Source organism: Dromaius novaehollandiae, chromosome 5, assembly GCF_036370855.1.
Source record: "Dromaius novaehollandiae isolate bDroNov1 chromosome 5, bDroNov1.hap1, whole genome shotgun sequence".
Classification (NCBI taxonomy): domain Eukaryota; kingdom Metazoa; phylum Chordata; class Aves; order Casuariiformes; family Dromaiidae; genus Dromaius; species Dromaius novaehollandiae.
Window position 1 is genome coordinate 70423590 of NC_088102.1, and position 18373 is coordinate 70441962.

At 43.7% G+C, this 18373-nt stretch overlaps 1 protein-coding gene across 2 annotated transcripts; it reads right to left on the reverse strand.

The window, feature by feature from the left end:
- Nucleotides 1-31: 31 nt before the first annotated feature.
- INCENP (inner centromere protein) lies at nt 32-18348 on the reverse strand. 2 transcript variants are annotated; one of them, XM_026117779.2, is made up of 17 exons: nt 18080-18348; nt 17851-17964; nt 16187-16962; nt 14101-14152; nt 13936-13969; nt 11517-11595; nt 10936-10987; nt 10498-10615; nt 10276-10410; nt 8029-8138; nt 7508-7628; nt 6663-6785; nt 5863-6035; nt 5499-5589; nt 3924-4034; nt 2589-2748; nt 32-1863 (listed from the first exon to the last, which is right to left on the reverse strand). In XM_026117779.2, the coding sequence occupies exons 1-17, from the start codon at nt 18226-18228 to the stop codon at nt 1649-1651; spliced, it is 2613 nt and encodes an 870-aa protein (XP_025973564.2). In that variant the 5' UTR covers nt 18229-18348; the 3' UTR covers nt 32-1648. The 2 variants fall into 2 exon arrangements, with proteins under 2 accessions (XP_025973564.2, XP_025973563.2); XM_026117778.2 differs by having other exon boundaries at nt 3924-4037; nt 18080-18347.
- Nucleotides 18349-18373: the final 25 nt, after the last annotated feature.

Genomic DNA, 18373 nt, shown 5'->3' on the forward strand with positions numbered 1-18373 from the left:
CGAAGAGTCCAGAAGAGAAGTCCAAAAGGGATGATTTAACTCACTTTTATCAAATATTCAAAGGGCATTCAACATTTAGGATGTTGGTCACTTCAGTAAGCTTTCTTACAAAAAGGTTCTACGGTCATTTAAGATTGTAGTACAAAATTCAATCTACAGAGCATCTATCAAAGCACAATCATCTCAGTTATACACTGATCAATAGCATAGCATCTAGCAGTTGCTGTATTTTGACATAAAGACCCACAGTTTTAAAAACATCTTCTTGAAAACAGTCCATTAACTACATGCACAAGGGAAGGTACAGTTTCCTCACATGTTGTATAGTCTCCAATACAGTTTATATGTACATAAAAAAGGTAGTCTTTAGTCTTTTGCCTGCTAGAATTGCAACCACAAACATATTTGTTCATCTTTAAAACAAATCAAGCCTCAAGAAAAAGATGAATCTGAGGTAAGAACTAGATAGGTTGCCTTTGCACAAGACAAATTTCCACAACCACCTAGAGAAATAATGCAACTATTTCCTTTAAAAAGCCTTCAGTAAGTAGTGCTCTAGTGAGGCCTCTAGTCTCTTTACAAAAAGGAGCTCATTGCACAGAACGCACAAGTCTGTGCCATTTGTGAATTAGGTGTAGAAAGACCGACCAAAATAACAAGTGATCTTGGAGCTTAAAATCTGAGCTGAGATTTTACCATTAAGAGATGGGTTTTGATAATACTCCATCTGACACTGTCTTATGGAGTATGTGAAGTGCAAAATAGAGGCCTAAAAATAAAGCCACCTTTGATGCTGAGTAAATGAAACAGGCACAGGGGAGAAAAGAGCAAGCCAGGGATTAAGGCTAAACTCATCATTTCAATCCAATCTGTGCTAAAAACATGAAATTTAAGTTGGGGGGAGGGAAAAATCTATCAGAACCTCTGTATAATTTCATTTAAAGAAGCCTAGAATAACAAAGCCGGCTTGTGCTAGTTTAGATTTTTCTGGAGACAGTTACATGGAGGGTCTTTCTCCAAGAATTAAAGGTCAGTAGAGAGAAATCCTCACAATAACTTCCCAGAGCTGTGGTAACATCATTATCAATACAGTTTATCCATACAATTGCACTTGATGTTGGCATAAAGTCTGAGTGAAAAACGATCAAATTATTTTTGCAACTTGCAGATGAAGACCATACCTGCTAGTATCTTGTTCTTGGAGCAGTTCAGTAGCACATATTTGGATTCTACCCATCCTTAGCTGTGCAAGAACTCTGGTTTCAGCCTCAAGATGGGCAGGAACAGTACCGACATACAACCTCTACAGCCAGCGGCAGCAGCTACCAGGCCTGCTTGGCTGAAGAGGGGAGGATCACGTTGCTTTAAGTGATAAGTTCTGATGACCTAAAGGTCTAAACGTTTCCAACTTCAGGCTAAGGTTAAAAGGAGATGCATCTTTCAGCAGCAAGATCTCCCAAAAGTTTGGTTTTGCTGAGCAGTGAGAAAATAACCCCCCAAAACAGAAAATACAAAAGGCCCAGTAAGAGCTGACATTTATTCAATGCTAATACCTAAAGATTTACAGACACTGAATAGTAACTTTTTCCTCGCCTAGAAGGACAGAAATACATACCCACTATTCCACAGGAGACAGCCATTGCCCACCTCAGTACTTTTTCAGGCTGTATGGCAGACCTAGAACTGATTTGGCACCTGCAAATGGTGGGGAATTCCAGACAGCCGAGCTTGTGCGCTTGAAGTAGCGTGGTTTGCTTTTGTAAAAGATGTCCTCCAGCTTAGGGCTCACAATCGCCCCAAAGAGTGCATCAACATTGGGCGGGTTGTAGTACTGGCGGATTACAGCTTGGCTAAGCTGATTCCCTGGGGAAACAGAAGATTAAGTTATCATTAATTTATTTTAATTGAAATTGTTATGTATGCTGTTTGTATGCGCTGTCCCTGCTCCCCTCATTACTAATCACATGAGGAGTGGGACAGAAGATACTCCCGTACTATTTGGTGCCTGAAGGCACACTGATAATGCCTTAAGCTTCAAGATGGATCACTTGGCAGGCGAATATTGCATGTACTGAATTCTGTCCAGGACCTGACGTTTACAGGAGGCAAGGTCTTGCAGCTTTTCCTCCTGCAGATACAATTAGTTTCCACACAACTTTTTAGCTCCCCTGGGTAGGTGGAACATGAAATAACAGTCAAACTGACTATGTCAGAACCAGGATAACAGCAGGTCTGGAACTCAGCCTGTGACATCTGGACATGGGTATTGCTTTTTCAAGCCAGGGTCAAGCAGGCTCAAGGTCAGAGCACTAGTTCCAAATATTCTTCCACTTATACCGACAAAACACCACTAGCAGCACAGTTGACAGTTTAAAGAGTACAGTCCCCCAATATCATCCCATGAAGGTCCCAGGTGGCAGAGGACTCCTTGACTCAACACTCCACCCACACTGCCACAGGTTAGCACCTCTTTGCAAGCAGGACTAACTAGGAAAAGTCCTATACCAAGTCTTATCATCAGTTGTAGCAGAGCTGCAAGAGGGAATGTTGGGAACTCTCAACACAGATTTCAACCTGCTGACACGTACCACTAGCCCAGGCAGGAATGGGCTTTCGGGGCTGGCTTTCATCATCCGTAGAGTCGTCACTATTCAGATCCATTCCATAGTTATTTGGATTTATCTTGGGGGGTTTAGGACCTTTCAGGGCCTGTGGAGTCATCTGGTACGAATTGCATACAGGAGAATTCTAGAAGATGGATATAACAGTCGTTAGATACAATAGCATAACACTACGCTTCAGATTTGTAGTGGGACACAAACTAAAATACCTCAGTACTCTGCCTCTTGCTTTATCTAGTAATTGCAAGACCCAATGTTCTAAAGTTTTGACCCAATTACAACTCTACATTGCCTCCCCCTGTTTAATTAGGCTGCTTATGCAGCTATGAATGACACGGACAAGCCAGCAATACATCCAATATAGACACAGCAGTTCCGCTAGATACAAGCAAGGCTTAAATGAAGTTACTACATCCTGAAAGCTGTAGCTGAGCAATGTCCTTCAAATATTCTGCAACTAAAACTCTTGGTCTTGTTTAATAATATTAAATTGAACATTATCGTGTTCAGAAATGCACTTGCACGTATCAGCTCAGAACAAACTTATTGTAATTTTGATGGGAACAGCATGACTGAGTGAAATGCAGAAAAGCTGAGGAAAACTGCAGAAAAGATGAAGAGTTAGAAGTGCACCTTTCACCAGCCATAAAATGTAAATCAGTTCCTAAGTAAAAGAGCAAGCGTCTCTAGGAAACTGGAAACAGTTTTGCTCCCTAAAAACAGAGTTGTGAAAAACAGCCTATAAAAGCCATTTCACTGTTTTTGCATTTAAAGATTAAAATACATAGCTTTGCAAGCAGGTGGAATAAAGATCGTATATGTGTCTTAAATGCTCCAGACAAGAACATTCACTTCCAGGATCACACCTCAAGCCACATCAGCAGAGTTCACAAATGCAGTCCTGGCCTGCAGACTCTGCTGCCATCCTGTGGCTGTTTCCATCTTTGAACTTAAACATTGCTATTTAAACATCTCTGATGTTTGTGGGAGTCAGTGTTCAAACAGAAGAAGTTTAGATAAGCAAAGGAACTTTAATAGCCACCCCCTTGTACTGACAACCAGAAAACCATGACAAATGCTTGTTGTTTCCCTTCCCTCCTTTTCACTTCAAGTCATTTACTCAAGGCCACCTGGAGTCAGCCTCAGAAAACCAGGGTAAGATTTTACAGGATCAATTCATTACTGAAGGGGAATGGAAAAAACATACGGTAAGACTGCCCATGACAACAGCACATCAGTGCTGGAATCGAAGTTCTCTGAAGTGATCCCTCGAAGAAATTCCACCAGAGAGAACAGAATTACCTCTTTCTTTTCCAGGAGCTGGGTCTGGGCTACGTCTTTAGCCTTTTGTTCCTCTGGCAGTGTCTTCTCTTCCCGCTCCTGCCTCTTCATCTCTGCTAGCCACCGCTCCTCCTGCTGGCAAGCCCATGTCAAAAATGAATTACGTTTCACCTCATTAACTAAGCTATTTCTACCCCAAGGATCCATTTATTTGACATGCAAAAAACCTAAACATTTAATAGCAAGTCTGAACACAGTACAGACAGTAAACAAAACCACAGCAGTTTGCGATGAATAGTGACTCATTAATCTTCCCACTGAAGAGCATTAGTTGTCTTCCTCTTGTAATGTGATGATCTTACGCTTTGAAAAACTAGTTATTGACTTGATCTTTAGGATATAAAGATCAGAAACCACCTGACCATATGCAGATGGAAAAGTCTAGAGAGACTAAGATCAGTAGCATCGTCTAAAATCTTTAGAGGCCAAATCATCCCATGCTACAGTAACCATCCAAAGCAGGTCAAAGGAATCTCACTCTAAATGCTTATTTTTTCCCCTTTTGAACAAAAAGGAAACCAAAAGGCTGCTACTCAAATGGTAAACATCTAAAGTTAGACAAATCCCACCCAGTCTTAAGTGCAGGACAGGTGGTGGCACACAGGTCTCCCACCAGTTGCCTGTCAGCTTCATGAAGCTAACTGACAGCGTAAGGCTTGCTGGGCACACCAGGATCCCCATCAAGGGGCACAGCTCCCTGAAGGCAGTCAGGCATTTGCTGTCAGTCTGCTAATACCACAGCTCTATTCAAGTGGAGCAACAATGACCTAACACAAAGGTTGGGCCATTTCCAGCTGTGCTTTCTACTCTCTGATTAGAATCATCTTGAAACAGAAGTCTGAATTCTCCCACTTTTTATAAAATCAAAAAAGCAACAGTCCAAATAGCAGAGGGATTCCTGCAAAATCCCATTAGTCGTGAGGAAAATCCTTGAAAAGGGACATTCCAAAAGTTATTTGAATAACTTGTGGGCCATTAGTCTCTGTTCAGGCAAAAATGCATGTTGCTATTCAAGCAAAGCCTCAATGTGCCCAGCTGCATCAGAAGTTTCTTCTTCAACACCCCAAGCAGAAAAGCCTGCTTAGTTATTCTGTGCTGCCCTGACCATTGCAGAAAATAACCTGACAAAGTTTACAGTCTGTACTTGTGTTTCTGCAGCAAACAGCACAAGTATAAAACTAAGATGTTGTTTCTAAGAAGTCTGGGCTTATTTATTGTTTGATATAAAGAAAGGTGCAGATCCCCCTTTCTGTGCCCAGGTGTAAGAGCCACAAACTTCAACTTAATTTGACAAGTGCAGTATCTGTCCTTTCTCCTTGCCCTGCTGCCATCTCAGGGGAGCGAGCACCACATTTTGAAAAGGACAGAGAGCAGACCCTGCAGATAAAAGCACCTTTTGTTAACTTAAGTCCAGAAGTGCAACAAATCACTCATCAGGATTCTCAGAAGCAGCTGAGCTATGAAGCTGTTAACAAGTAATGGCTCCTGAATTCAGATCCACCTGGCTCTATCTACCAAGAAACAGAGTTTCCTTACTTCTTTCTTCTCCACCTCCTTCTGGAGCTGTTCTTTAGCAGCCAGCACCTCCTTCTGTAGGCAAGCAGCCTTCTCCTGCTGTTCGCGTTGCCTGAGAACCAAAGTAACAGACCATGACACTCAAAACTGCACAGGGTATTTGCTCATCCACAGGGCCTTCTGCAAGCCCCTCTTTCCTTACAGCTTTTCAGGGCACTCTCCACCATACTTGCTACTTTATCAGGCCCAGAATTTCTTCCCGGCAGCTCAGTACCCAGAGCTGCTCTGACAGCACAAAACAGCTCTTCTCTGCTAGGACTTTTCAGTAGCACTTCACTTTAAAGTCCTGTCACAAAATTTAGTACATAAATGGATATTATCTTACTTTTCTGCCTGGATCCTCTCCTGTTCCTTCTTCCTCTCCAGCTCTCTCTCTGCAGCCAGCTGTTTCTCTCTCTCCTGTTCTGCCTGTCTCTGCTCAGCAATCTTCCTAGCACGTTCCTGCTCTTCTTCCTTCTTCTTCTGCATTAGCTCTCTGTGCCGACGTTCCTCCTCCTCCTGGTAAGCACAAGACAAAATACTCGCCCCACATCGTGCAGGAACAGATTCCAGAACAAAACAAAACTAGGGTCAGCTTTTTTGACCCAGTCTTCAGCATCTATCACTACAGCAGTGAAACATGACTAACAGGTAGAGCATATGCTTTCAAGGTAGCTACATCATCTTTTCAGCAATTTTTCATGCTGGCCTTACCCTGTCCACCATGTACCCCAAAGGGCCCAATGGCCACCATGCCCTGGATCTCTCTCCACATGCAGCAGAGGTGACAGATTAAGCTATGTTACTTCTTCTCACATAATGCTGTCCTCAACTGAGAAACTTAACACTTGCCGATTCACAGATTAAGGTTTTCAGTAAGAACCTGTCCAGGATTGCAGAAGAAATTTGGCTCACGGTCATCAATAACAGCTCACAACATATTGCAAGAGGAAGCACAGCACTGCAGAGAGCTTTAAGGACAGAACCTGAGCTTATTTCCTCTCCAGTAACATATTTTTCACTCAGTTGCTTAGTGTTAATATTCTTGTTGGCCTCCTCACAAAGATTGAAAAAGATCGCAGCCATTCTAATTGCAGGGAGGATGATAGGCAACGGGGACATGAACACATGAGCCCCAGGACAGACCTGCTGCAGTGCTTTTTGTTTTCTGGCCTCTTCATCATGCCTGCGCCGGGCCTCTGCATCTTCCATTTTCTTGGCAGCTGCTTTCTTCTTGATTTTTTCCTCTGCCAACCTTTCTTCCCGCACCTAAGAGACACACATCTGGCTGAATACCTTAGTCTCAGATGGGACAGTTCTCTGTGCATGCAAAGTACCACAGCAGTAAATCTCAAGGATGAACAGCTCCCACCTACTTATGAAGCAAAGGCTCCCCCCCCCCCCCTTTGCCACCAAGAGTCAATGGAGCTTGTGCATTATTTTTAAACAGTAATAGTTAGGGAAATGACCTTCCTTTGGATCTCCACAGAAACGGAGAAGATTCCGTTCTGGTATTTTTACATCTAATGCAACAAAACCCATCAGAATACATTCTAAGAAGCATCAAATAAGTAAAGCACAGAGGTACTGAAGGCAGACGACCAATTGTTACAGTCCTATTGCAAGTTGCCTGAAAACTTCACATACAAGGAAGTCTAGGGGAAGAATGCTTATTTTCACTTGTTCATCTATTAGTCAGATGGGAAAACAACTTCAGGTAAACAAAGCCAGCCTAAATACATCCTGTTTAGATTACTAATTCTGGAAAAGAAAGCTTTTAATCTGCCATTAGCTGTAACTGAGACCAATAAAGCAGCTCAAATTCACTGAATGCCAGGTTTCTGGAATGATCCTTATTCAAAGATTTTCCAGTTCATTCTCTGGATTTCAGCAGCCTCAGCTCCTCCTCTTCTGGAAGGCACACTTGCATGGCATAGTTTACCTCATTCTTTGCTCTCCACAATAAACTCTACAGGTACATTGGGTCTTACCTTCTCAGTCTTCTCGTCAAACAGAGCTAGCTTCTGCTCAATGCGCCTTTTCCTCTCTTCCTCCATTTGCTCTGCCCGTTCCCGAGCTTGCAGCACTTTGCGCAGACGCTCCTCACGCTTCCTGTAGGACATGGCCTGACTTTATACATGCAGCCTAGATGGGTTCCTTCCACAGACCTGACAGCTCAAGTATAAGGCAAACAGACAAAGCTCTTGGGCAGCATGAAATTCAACGAACTAAGTAGGCCATTAGTTTAAATATTAGCAATGTTTTTAAGCTTCATCTGAGACAGAGGACTTAAGGCAAAAGTCTGAAGCAGCAATCAGGTGAAAAAGTTAAACTTTTTAGTAGCATCCTAGATAGACACCAACAGAACAAATACTGCCTTAGCAGTGTGAGAGCAAGCTAACAAGAATTTTTTTTGTATGTATGTATGGAATCTGCAGGACAAGTGACCTAGATGCAATAACCTACAAGCCCAGAGAGCACAGTTTGGACAATGCAGAAAGCATATGCTCACAGCTTTGCCTCTTCTAGCCGCCGTTTCTTTTCTTCCTCCAATTTCTGTTTTCTCAGCTGCTCAGCCTCTTGCTTCTTCCTCAGAGTCTCTAGCTTTTGCCTCTCCTTTTCCTAGGATGGATCAAAAAGTGATTATACACAGCTGCGAGGGCTTCTTTCTACCCCAGCCTGCTCAGGAAATTATGGACCCAGAAACACCACCAAGGAGCTGCAGCCACAACCAGGGGAGGTAATAAGCCTGAAAAAGAGCTCAAGTAGCCTGTGATGTGGTCATGCCTGGTTGGGAACAGATGCAATGAAAAACAAAGGCAGTAGTGTTAAACTTAAAGAGCAAGAGGAGCTTGGAAATCGAAACAGAACCATCAGCTCCTAAAGTCCAACAAGTTTCTGCAGAGGCTGCAGACAGCCTCATGACTTACACCAGTAAGGAAAACCAAAAAAGTAGTATCCCTGCCAAGCATTAACACTGATTTCCTGCAGATTTACAGGGACAGATGGTACTCTAGGAAACACCTTGCTTACTTCAAGTCAGAATTCCCATTGGCTTCTTTGCTTCCCACAAAGATTTATCTCCCAGTAAACCACCATTTAGAGTCCTTACAGTTTGTTTCAGGCACACAGTCAGCCCCTTATGCCATCTGGACGGAAATGCAGGGCATTTTTCCCCATTTCCACAAGCAATCCAGCTAACTCAGCCTAAATACATTAACAATTCAAAGAGCAAGATACAGCCAGCACTAAAGTCACAGCAACCAGATTAAGACAAACTAATTCAATGTCTGATTGGGTACAGCAATTGCAAAGTTATGACAGCCTTGGGCTCAATGCAAGCAAAACCACTGATAAAGCAGGGTAAGTATTCAGGTGATTATTTTATGCTGTGCTCCATATTGCAAGAGATTGATGGTTATTTGTACCCAACTAGCTAATTTAGAACAAATTATTTTATCTTACTTCCCTAATGTTATTTAGTTCTGTTTAGTCCCCAAATAAAAAAGGTCACTGAAGGGGAAGCTGCTTGAACTGGAATGAAACCTAAAATACAACATTCAATGAAACAGAAGCAAAGGATGCTTTGGAGGATCTAATCCTAATCAGAAGAGTTCTTTCCTCACATCAGCTCCTCCACCAGTATGGAGATTAATCTAATCTCACTCATGTTCCTGCTGATGTTAAAGGTTGATTCCTTCACTGCTTCAGCAGATGAGGAGTCTATCATTAGGGAACACAGCAAGACTCATTAAGCAGTGTAACTATGACAGCTTAAGCAATACATACAGGCTAGAAGCCTGAAAACTTTAGTTTTTGCAGGTTGTCCCCCCCACCGCTTTCCAACTCTCCCTCAAGTAAAACAAGTCCTAGAATTACCTTATTCCATAGGCAAGTTGTTGGATGTAAGAAGTAAAAGCAATTTATGCTTTTACACTAGCTTCTAATGCTCACTCTGGGCACACCCATGAAGCTACACCCTTGTACTCGCCTGACACTGTCAGAGAGCTGTTCTGGAACAGCCAAACTGCCCTGTGTAAACAGAGCACGAGGGAAACCAACTCCCTTTGGAAGTCTAGAACCAAATCTTCTCAAATTCCATCCACCCAAGAAACTACTCTGCTTTAGGTACAGGAGCTTCCCCCATGATGCTGTAAACTTTAGTGTGGTATTGCACGCCTGACTATAAGCAAAGGCCTGTTACTTAGTCTTTGCTAATAGCTGGTTGCAACAATTATAGTCCATTGATACCGATACTTAGTAGATTTGAACACTGGCATACTCCTTTCACTAACCCATTCAGGACAAGCTCCTTCCTGCAAGGAGCTCCAAAGTTTCTGACAAACCTCAGAACATCAGGAGCTTGGATTTAATAGACACCTGCTAAAATCTCACTCACTAGAAAAGCCTTAGAAAGGAGACTTTGGATGTGCAGACTTCTGTTACAGACACACCCCAATTGCAGCATTCAAGACTCTAGATATTCCTTTCCCAGTTCTTTCCAGTTTTCCTTCCTCTGACTGACACATGCCATTTCTGTAACATTCCCGTGCAGTATTAGCATAGCTTAGAGTCTGATTAGAAATCCTTAGGGAGTTGTCTAATCACAAGTTTGTTTAGTTGATCTAAGCGTAAACAGAGAACTGCAAGTTATTCCCTGGTTTATTATGGGTCAGGAATTTTGTTTGGCATCTGTGCTTTAACTTGGACACCCATCAGCCCATCATCTACTAGCCTATAACTTAGAGTCTCGTCTTACCTTCGGGTCGTTTTGGAGAGGAGTGTTGTACCTGATAAATGATTTCATTACACCATTTCTCCCCACAGAACATGGGGTCATGAGGAGTTGGTTCTTCTGCACGGTGTGCAAAAATGTTTTGAAAGGACGTACAACCTGTGAGAAGAACGCCAAAAATGATCCTCAGGAGACTAAATAGGCAAGAGGTCTAGGTGCTGAGCCTCAGGGATGCAAACATCTTACTTTGCTGGCTGGACAGGGAGGGGATGGGGTCTTTCTCCTTGGAGGAGAAAGCCCTCCATCTTCTGCTTGCTGATGGTCATAGCGTTGATCTACAGCTCTTTTGTAACTTGGCTTTCTCCTGTTAGGGAAAAACATAGATCATACATGGCAAACCCTCCTGAGTGCCAAAGTCAGGTTTAAGAAGAGGTCATGCAAATTGTTCTAGCTTTAAAGAAATTTCATTTTGTATACTCAGGTAGTTATCCAAGAAAAATTTTCTAATATGATAGAAGATACGGATTAAATCTTTTTCATTACAGGCAGGGAAACTTATTGCAGAAATTTCATAGTCACAAAATATTGAAGCCATTTAACAATGTTTCAATGCTGCTTTGAGCAGGGAACTTGACTAGAGATCTCCAGAGGCGCCTTCCAACCTGAATGATTCTGTGAATATACCTGGCACTCTGGGGTGGTTCCTGGGTTTCCCCATTCTTATTTAAGTTGCTTTCTGAAAGAAAACATAGTTACTGAGTTAGTTCTAGACAAAGAAATCCATTCTGGCACAGCTTTGAAAGCAGACAGATTTAGCAGCTCTCTCTCCTGGCTAAATAGCAAAAAAGTTGCCATGAATTATGCACAGCAGGACCTTACTTGCTGAAAGCAAGTAACCTCAGAGCACCATTCAAAGCATAAAGCAAAGCTGTCTGAAGTCATCTGTGTTATGCAGTTTGCACTAATACGATGCTGTGATGTTCTGTACAGATTCACAGCAACTGCTTGCTTCTGCATTCAGCTAGGCCTCCCATAAACTTGATCATGTATCCCTCCACCTTCATTACATCACAGCCTGTTTCCATGTGCTTTCCAGGGCAGAAGACAACACCAGCACAGAATTTCCAGTTCTTAATCTCTTGAAACTATTGAACCTCATCAGGCTCTCAAAAGAAACAGCTAATCTTTCAGACTTTCCAGTCGGTCTCCCAACAAAGCCACCACTTCTTTTAAAATTCTGCTGGGAAGAAGACTCTGGAAGTTACCTTTGTTACTAGTCTCCTGCAGCTGTTCATTTCTGTTGAGGTTCCGAGTGCGAAGTGACATTCTCGGACTTTGGACATTCTGTAGAAAAAGCAAATACGTTTCGGCACAATTTTCACACAGAAACAGCCAATTACTGTTTCAAACCATGATGTCGTACCAATTTAGACAGTCTGCAATATGGCCAGAGAATACGCGCTAGAAAGTAGTGGTACCTGTACCCAGAGTTAAGTCCTAACCTCCAGCTGTGAAAGATATTTCAGGACACCATCTTAGCAAACTCCTTGCTGTCATGTCATCACTAGAAGCCCAGATTTTAACACAGAACATGAATGTCCACAGTGAGGGATCTGCTACTCAGACTGAACAAGCAAGCTCATAAGCCATTAAGGACAAAGCTTTCCAGGATGGAAATCTGTTTGTGGTTGCTGGACTTCAGGCAAAGAATCGGGCACAGCTCATTTTACTTAGCAAGGACAAATGGACAAGCAGGGAGACAGCAACTACAAACAGCTCATCTCCTTGATTTATCAGTTTCTGCTACTAATGTGATATGTACTGCTATCCGGCTTCTCTGCACTTATACTGGTATGAAGTTACTTCCGTTGCAATAATGGTTTTATATGCCTGGGGGAGAGGTGGCAACGGCTTTTGAAACCTGCACTTTGCTAGCAATACATCAATTCCACTGAAAGTATCAAGACGCGACCCACCCCCAAGCCCACCCTGGCCAGCAGGTAGGCTGGCACCCACAAAGGAGGTGGAAGGAGAAGGAAGAAAGAAGTGTGGAAACTAAGGAAGCAGTTGGGAAGGACAAAGAGCCTCATCCTAAGTACAGTCTCATACTAAGCAGAGTACTGTAGTAGAAAGCATCTTGTAGGCCAACAGAAGCATACGATCTGAATAATTTGGATATCAGGCCTGAGAAAAATCTGACCTTTAGGTAACAAGCATGTATACAATATTGTCTTTATCCATTCCTATGGCAAAAATATTTTGTTTTGAAGAGGCTGCTGAGTCACTGCATTTTCAAGTTACTCAATTCCCAAAACTGGTCTCTGGCAGGAACCAAACCATGTTTGGTTTGCTGAGAAAACTGTCGATAGACAGGATAGGGTAACCTGGTGGCCCAGGCTAATAACAAGGTGTGTTATGAGATTTCACTCCCAACAGCAGTGGCACAGAAATACAACATGAAGGTCAACGACAGATCAAGTACACTACACAGACTAGAAATTGCATTTGTAAATGCATCAGGGTACAGAAACAAAAGATGAGTCCTAGTCACATATCTGAAAAGCGGATTTCCCCTCCCACTTAGCATTTTCACTTCAACCTCTTCCACAATTGTAACTCAGACAAGCTAAAATCCATGGCCACCAGAAGAACTGCATTTATTTGAACTTTTGCAGTTGGTAGAAAAGCAGAGCTAAAAAAGTATGTATAAGCCTGTCCTTCCTTGCAGAAGTGCTAAGGCCATAGAGCTCCATCACTTTCAATAACCAAATTGAATTAATGTGATTCTGCATAAAACACTGACATAATCCTGACAATCTTCCTCATGAGGCCACTGAGGATTCTGGAGGAAGATGTTTTGGCTTGAATGATACTTGCAGATTTCTGTGGTCACCATAACACAAACTGACAAGCTTTATATAATTTGCAGAGCTAATGAAAAGGTCAAAAGAAGCTTTTAAAACACCAAGATAGCAAGAGCGTCCAAACTCTGCACAGCTAAACCTCTTTTTTAAATTCCAAGATTATTTGCATGGATAAAGATTCAGCATTGAATTTGCATACAGTTTATCTCTAGCAAGAGCCAAAAAGCAGGACCCTATTCTGAATACCAGCAATACCAAGCTCTGAATTTGGTGCTGTTATGTATCAATTGTTTATTTTCCTAAAACGTATACATTTATATATCTTTATGTAAGATGAGAAAGAGAACGCTGTTTTCTAATTTCAGCTAGTCTTAGCTTTGCAGCATCTCCGATTATAACACAATACTGACAGGATACCTCGTACTTATATCCAAAATAAGCCTCGAGTCATGTGCTCATTCATTCTCCCAGATAAAACTTTTCTAGCTTTTGTTTTATCGATTTTGGGGAACATTGTGATCACATACCGATTTGGGAACACTGATTGACTTGACAATATCAAACTTTCTCTAGTCTGTCTACGAAACCAGGTAGTCTATAAATAGGCTCATGTGTGTATTCAAAATTAGACCTCAGCAGCCAACTGCTCTAAGCTTTCTTTATTCAATTTATTCTTTATTCATTTCTTTATACAACCATGTTGACTGAACTTGGCTGTGTTTGGAGTCCTTCTAATCCAATAACAAACAGATGTATTTAACACATTTTAGTCACAAGTCCACACAAACAGAAATGTTTTTAATTTCTGCTCAAATCTTACCAACTTTGAGGGAGTACAAGGTCCAGAATGAGGCCTACAAAAAAAAGAAAAGCAGCTACATTTAATAGTTATCTGTGAACAGTGCATTTTTAAATCAAAAACGCCACTGAAGAAAGTCTCCAACCATGATTTTATGGCTAAAGGAATCTCTTAAGGTAGCCTCACCCAGTTTCGACAATTTTTTCTTCATCCGCTGGCACCTCTCCAGGGCTGGGACCTGAATGGAAAGAAAAGCCAGAGCTATAACACACAGGTACAGGCTGAGACTTATTCAAGACTTTGTAGAGGCGCTGCCTCCTGGATTATTGCCCTGCAATTCAGATGCGTGCTGCTACAAGTACGGGCAACCTAAGTGGCACTAGAGAAAACGTTGCCTACAATTTTAATAAGAAAACAGATGTTTTCAACCATAGCTGAGTTCAAAGGGATATTCCATGTGCTTACGTTAAGAGTGACTAGGTCTGGGCTCAGACTCATTTTGCAGGACCATATCCAAATACTAGCAGTAGTTAAAAAGCCAGCATTATTTACAGTCAGAGCACTGCTTCCTGCTAAGTATTCCAGCTGGCTCAATGGTATCTAGCTTTTAAGCATCAACAAAGGCTGGAAACCACTATTAACGATTAAGAAGGAGATGTGGCCTCCATCTTAGAGGAGTAAACAAGCACAGACATTGCAGTCACAGTGTGAGAATATGGAGCGTGCAGCATCAGGGCTCCCATACGTCCATCAGAGAACTTATCAAAAGAAATACAAACACACGCCGTACACACATCCAGCGTGATCTGAAGCAGAGATGATAGACATATTGTGGAGTTGCTTAACACCTGCGCAATGGCCATGTGCTTCGGACTTGCAGACATTAACCAGCTTGACTGGAGCTGCCTGAAACATCACAGTTATTCTTACATCCAAAACTTTAGACTGGGCAGGAAAGTCTTTGGGGGCTTTGCTAACAGAGGGAAGGAATAAAGCCTTCCCTAAATCTCTCAGATAAGTTTTCATTGTCAGGATCTGGATTATTTAGACCATGTAGATAAAACAACTTCAGTGCCTCTTCATCAAAATTGCAGCTGAGAACACTGTCCCTACGGTTTCATCTTTACTTAGGGAGCCCCCAGAGCAGAGTCAGAAGCTTACACAGAACTCTGCATTACCCTGTTGCCAACACAGGAAAAGCTATAGGGAGTGCAGCGTTATGGTTCTGGAAGAACATTCAGATACAACAGCTGAGTTGGTACGAAGGAAAATAAAGTGCTTGTCCAAATATATCCAGTTTTTGCTGTACAAGAATAACACTTCAAGAAACTTCAGTTTTATACAGCACAAATCCCACACAATGAGAACAGCATAGATTAAAACATTACAGTAACATTCTTTCAGCTGTACTATCCTTCAAACCAAGTATGCCATACAAAAGAGCCAGTCTCTCCTGAACTTCTGACAGCCTGAACTGCAGGGAAGAGCCTCTCTTGCATCATCTGCTTCTCAGGAGTCATTTATTCATTCACCATTTTAAAGCTACTTATTTTTTGCCTGTTGTTCAGCTTGAGAGGCGATATCCACTTTGTGTTCCTGCAGTAAATCCAACAATTGCATGCCAGTAGCAAGAACATTTAAGTCATTTAAATCAATTGAATCAGAACATTTAAATCAGTTTGTTCTGAACAGAAATCTGTCTCTACTGCAACTTAAAATGGTCTTGCAAACTTTTGTAATAGATTTACAATATTCAGCTTCAAAATTTCCCTCTCAAAACAGGGGCTCAAGAACTACCAGCCAGATTCCGTGTAAAGAGCAGTGGATTCCAAAAATAGCTACCTTGTTTCCCAGAAAACACACAAGCTTTTGTGAGAGCCCATACCCCTTGTAAGAGGCAGTTGCTGCTAGGAGCTGCTTAAGAGCCCCATCCACTGGCTTCCTCTTTAACTTTGAAGGCAGCCACCACAGAAACTTAGAAGACATTAAAGCCATTCTCCCACGTGATATCCAAGGCTGAATTTGTAAGCCACGAGTTATTAGCTAGCGCAGTTAATACATCAAAGGTTTCTCAATACAGGTATGTTTCTAGAAAGCCACTTTGAACACTCATTTATCTGAATGTTTGTTTAATCTAGAAAGATCATCTGCTGCACCCAGGTGGAAGAACTAGCTCCATAACATAGCTTTTCTTCAGCAGTAGAAAGCAGCAGAGCAACAAAATAAGTAGGAACGGTGCAAAGCAAACTTTTCTGATAACATTCAAACTTACAGTTCATGCGACTGGAGGACACGGATGACTTTCGAGCTGCCTTCCTCTTGACCATTGTCCTGCTGACAGATTTCCGGATCATACTTTCCCTTTTGCTGGCTAGCGAGTATTTCTCTGCCAACGAGGTCCTGCGAATCGTGGAAGGTCTACCCATCAGGCTTCTGCGCACAGAGCGGCGGCTCAGCCTAGAGCCTGTAGGAGTCCCTGGGCTATCCCTTATACACCGGGGAAGCTCCTTTTCAGACCCCTCGTTACGCTCTGGTACCTGAGCGGAGACATCTATCTCCTCCGCCCTAGGCTCTTCCTTTACAGTGACTGTAGTATCAGCTGCGTTTGCTATCTTCAACTTAGATGCACCCCTGCTTTCTCCTGCGTCTTTTGCCCCAGCAGTATGAGGAGCCACCAGCATAGAGGCTGCAAGCACAGGCTGCAATTTTGCAGGAGTGCTTTCCTTTGGAGAAGCATCTTTTGGGGTCAAGGGGATGGTTGTGGAGACCTCTGCGGGTTTAGAGGTGCTCTTCTGCAGGTGTAACTCAGCACTGAGGCGATCGTTGACACCAATTTCTACTAAAGGAATCTTCCCTTCTACTGGCTGGACAGAAGGCTTCTCAGCAGGCACTTCGGAGCACTTAGGCGTTGCGGTCTGGGGTCTTGTCAACTGCTGAGGTGGGGAGACTTCTTCAGCCACAGCCCTGATTAGCTCCAAGTTCTCTTTATTTTGGAGTCTTTGAGAACATCGCACTGGTTTGATGCTGCTTTTCCGACGTCTAGATAATCTAACAATAGAAACAGTGTGTTAGACTGGAACTGGATTCAGAAATAGACCCCATTTCCTAACAAAACAGTTCTGTCCCCATCCATCTGGGGATTAGACACAGCTGTTTCTGATTGAGAACAAAGTAGAAATAGTCTGGCTACATCTCTATTTGTGAGGTCTCTGTACAGCAATTTACTAGTGTTCTGTAAAGTATGTGCTGGAAACAGCATAAGGCTTGAAGTACTTCCTTAGATGAATTGGAACATGCAGGAAAAAGCTAAGATGTGGAAGAGCCCATATAAGAGTCCAATATACACAGAAAGTAACTAAAACCACACAACCATTTTAGGGAAGAGAGCACCAGAGAAAGAAGAAACGCGGATATATAAAAAGAAACTGAGTGACAAAAGCAAGGATGTTGACACAGTGCATTTTCAACAGAGAACCTTGATGTTATAACACATTTAGACCACTAGGTTAATAAGAGCTCCGGAAGGGAACGCATAATTGAACCTTTAATAGCACCAAAGAACAAGCATTAGAGGAAAGACTGTGGGGAGAAGACTTTGTGCAACCTTCATTTCTCAAGCAAGTTTTTCCAGGTTTTCAGGAATTTACTCCCATCTTTAGGCTCCCTTCGAAAAAAGCCTTTGTGTTATACCTTTAACCAATCCACCTGTCTCAAACAGCTGCTTTTCGGTTACAGCTTTCTGGACCCCAGGCAGCATTAGCTTCACCCTTGCTCCCCAGCTCCTGGCCTCCAGCCCGTTTTCCACAAGTGAGGAAGAAGGGGTGGGGGATGGGGGAGGCAGGCCGCCCCGCTGGAGGCGGCGGCCTTCCCCGCCGTGAGGGCCCCGGGGAGCGAGGGGACGACGCCGGGGGCGCCGCCTGAGCGCGCCGCCCCTACCTCCGCCTGCCCGGCTCCTGGGTCTCCTCCTGCAGGGCGGACAGGCGCTTCCTCCTCTGCCGGTTCCGCTGCGACGGCGTCTTGGGCATCAGCTCCGGCTCGTCACTGTAGTGGCTGCGCGGCGGGGAAGAGGGGGAAGAGAGGGGACGGTGAGCGCGGGGAGAGGCCGCTAACGGCGCCTAACGGCCCGGGGCGCGAGGGAAGGCGCGGGGGGGGGGGGGGGGGGCACCTGCTGAACATCCTGGCCGCCTCCTCGCGGATCTCGCGCAGCCAGACCAGGTCGGTGTCGTCCACCTGCCGCAGGAACTCCGCCAGCCGCCAGTTACACAGCGCCGGCAGCTGCGCCGGGCCCGTTGCCGCCGCCACCGCCGCCGCCATCGCCTCAGCCACGGCTCCTCGCCCCGGCCCCAACCGCCCTCCCGCCCGCGCGGCCCCGCCTTCCCGCCGCGCCGCGCGCCTGGAATTCAAACCTAACGCTCGCCCGCCGCCCCGCTGGCGTCACCGCCCCGCCGGCCTATCGCCT

Excerpts from the sequence above, each read along its gene's own strand:
- INCENP (XM_026117778.2), bottom strand. The coding sequence starts at position 18,228 with ATGGCGGCGGCGGTGGCGGCGGCAACGGGCCCGGCGCAGCTGCCGGCG. Across the intron at positions 11,596-13,935 it reads CTTGTACTCCCTCAAAGTTG|AATGTCCAAAGTCCGAGAAT; the intron begins GTAAGATTTGAG and ends CTTTTTCTACAG. Across the intron at positions 6,786-7,507 it reads TTGACGAGAAGACTGAGAAG|GTGCGGGAAGAAAGGTTGGC; the intron begins GTAAGACCCAAT and ends TGTGTCTCTTAG.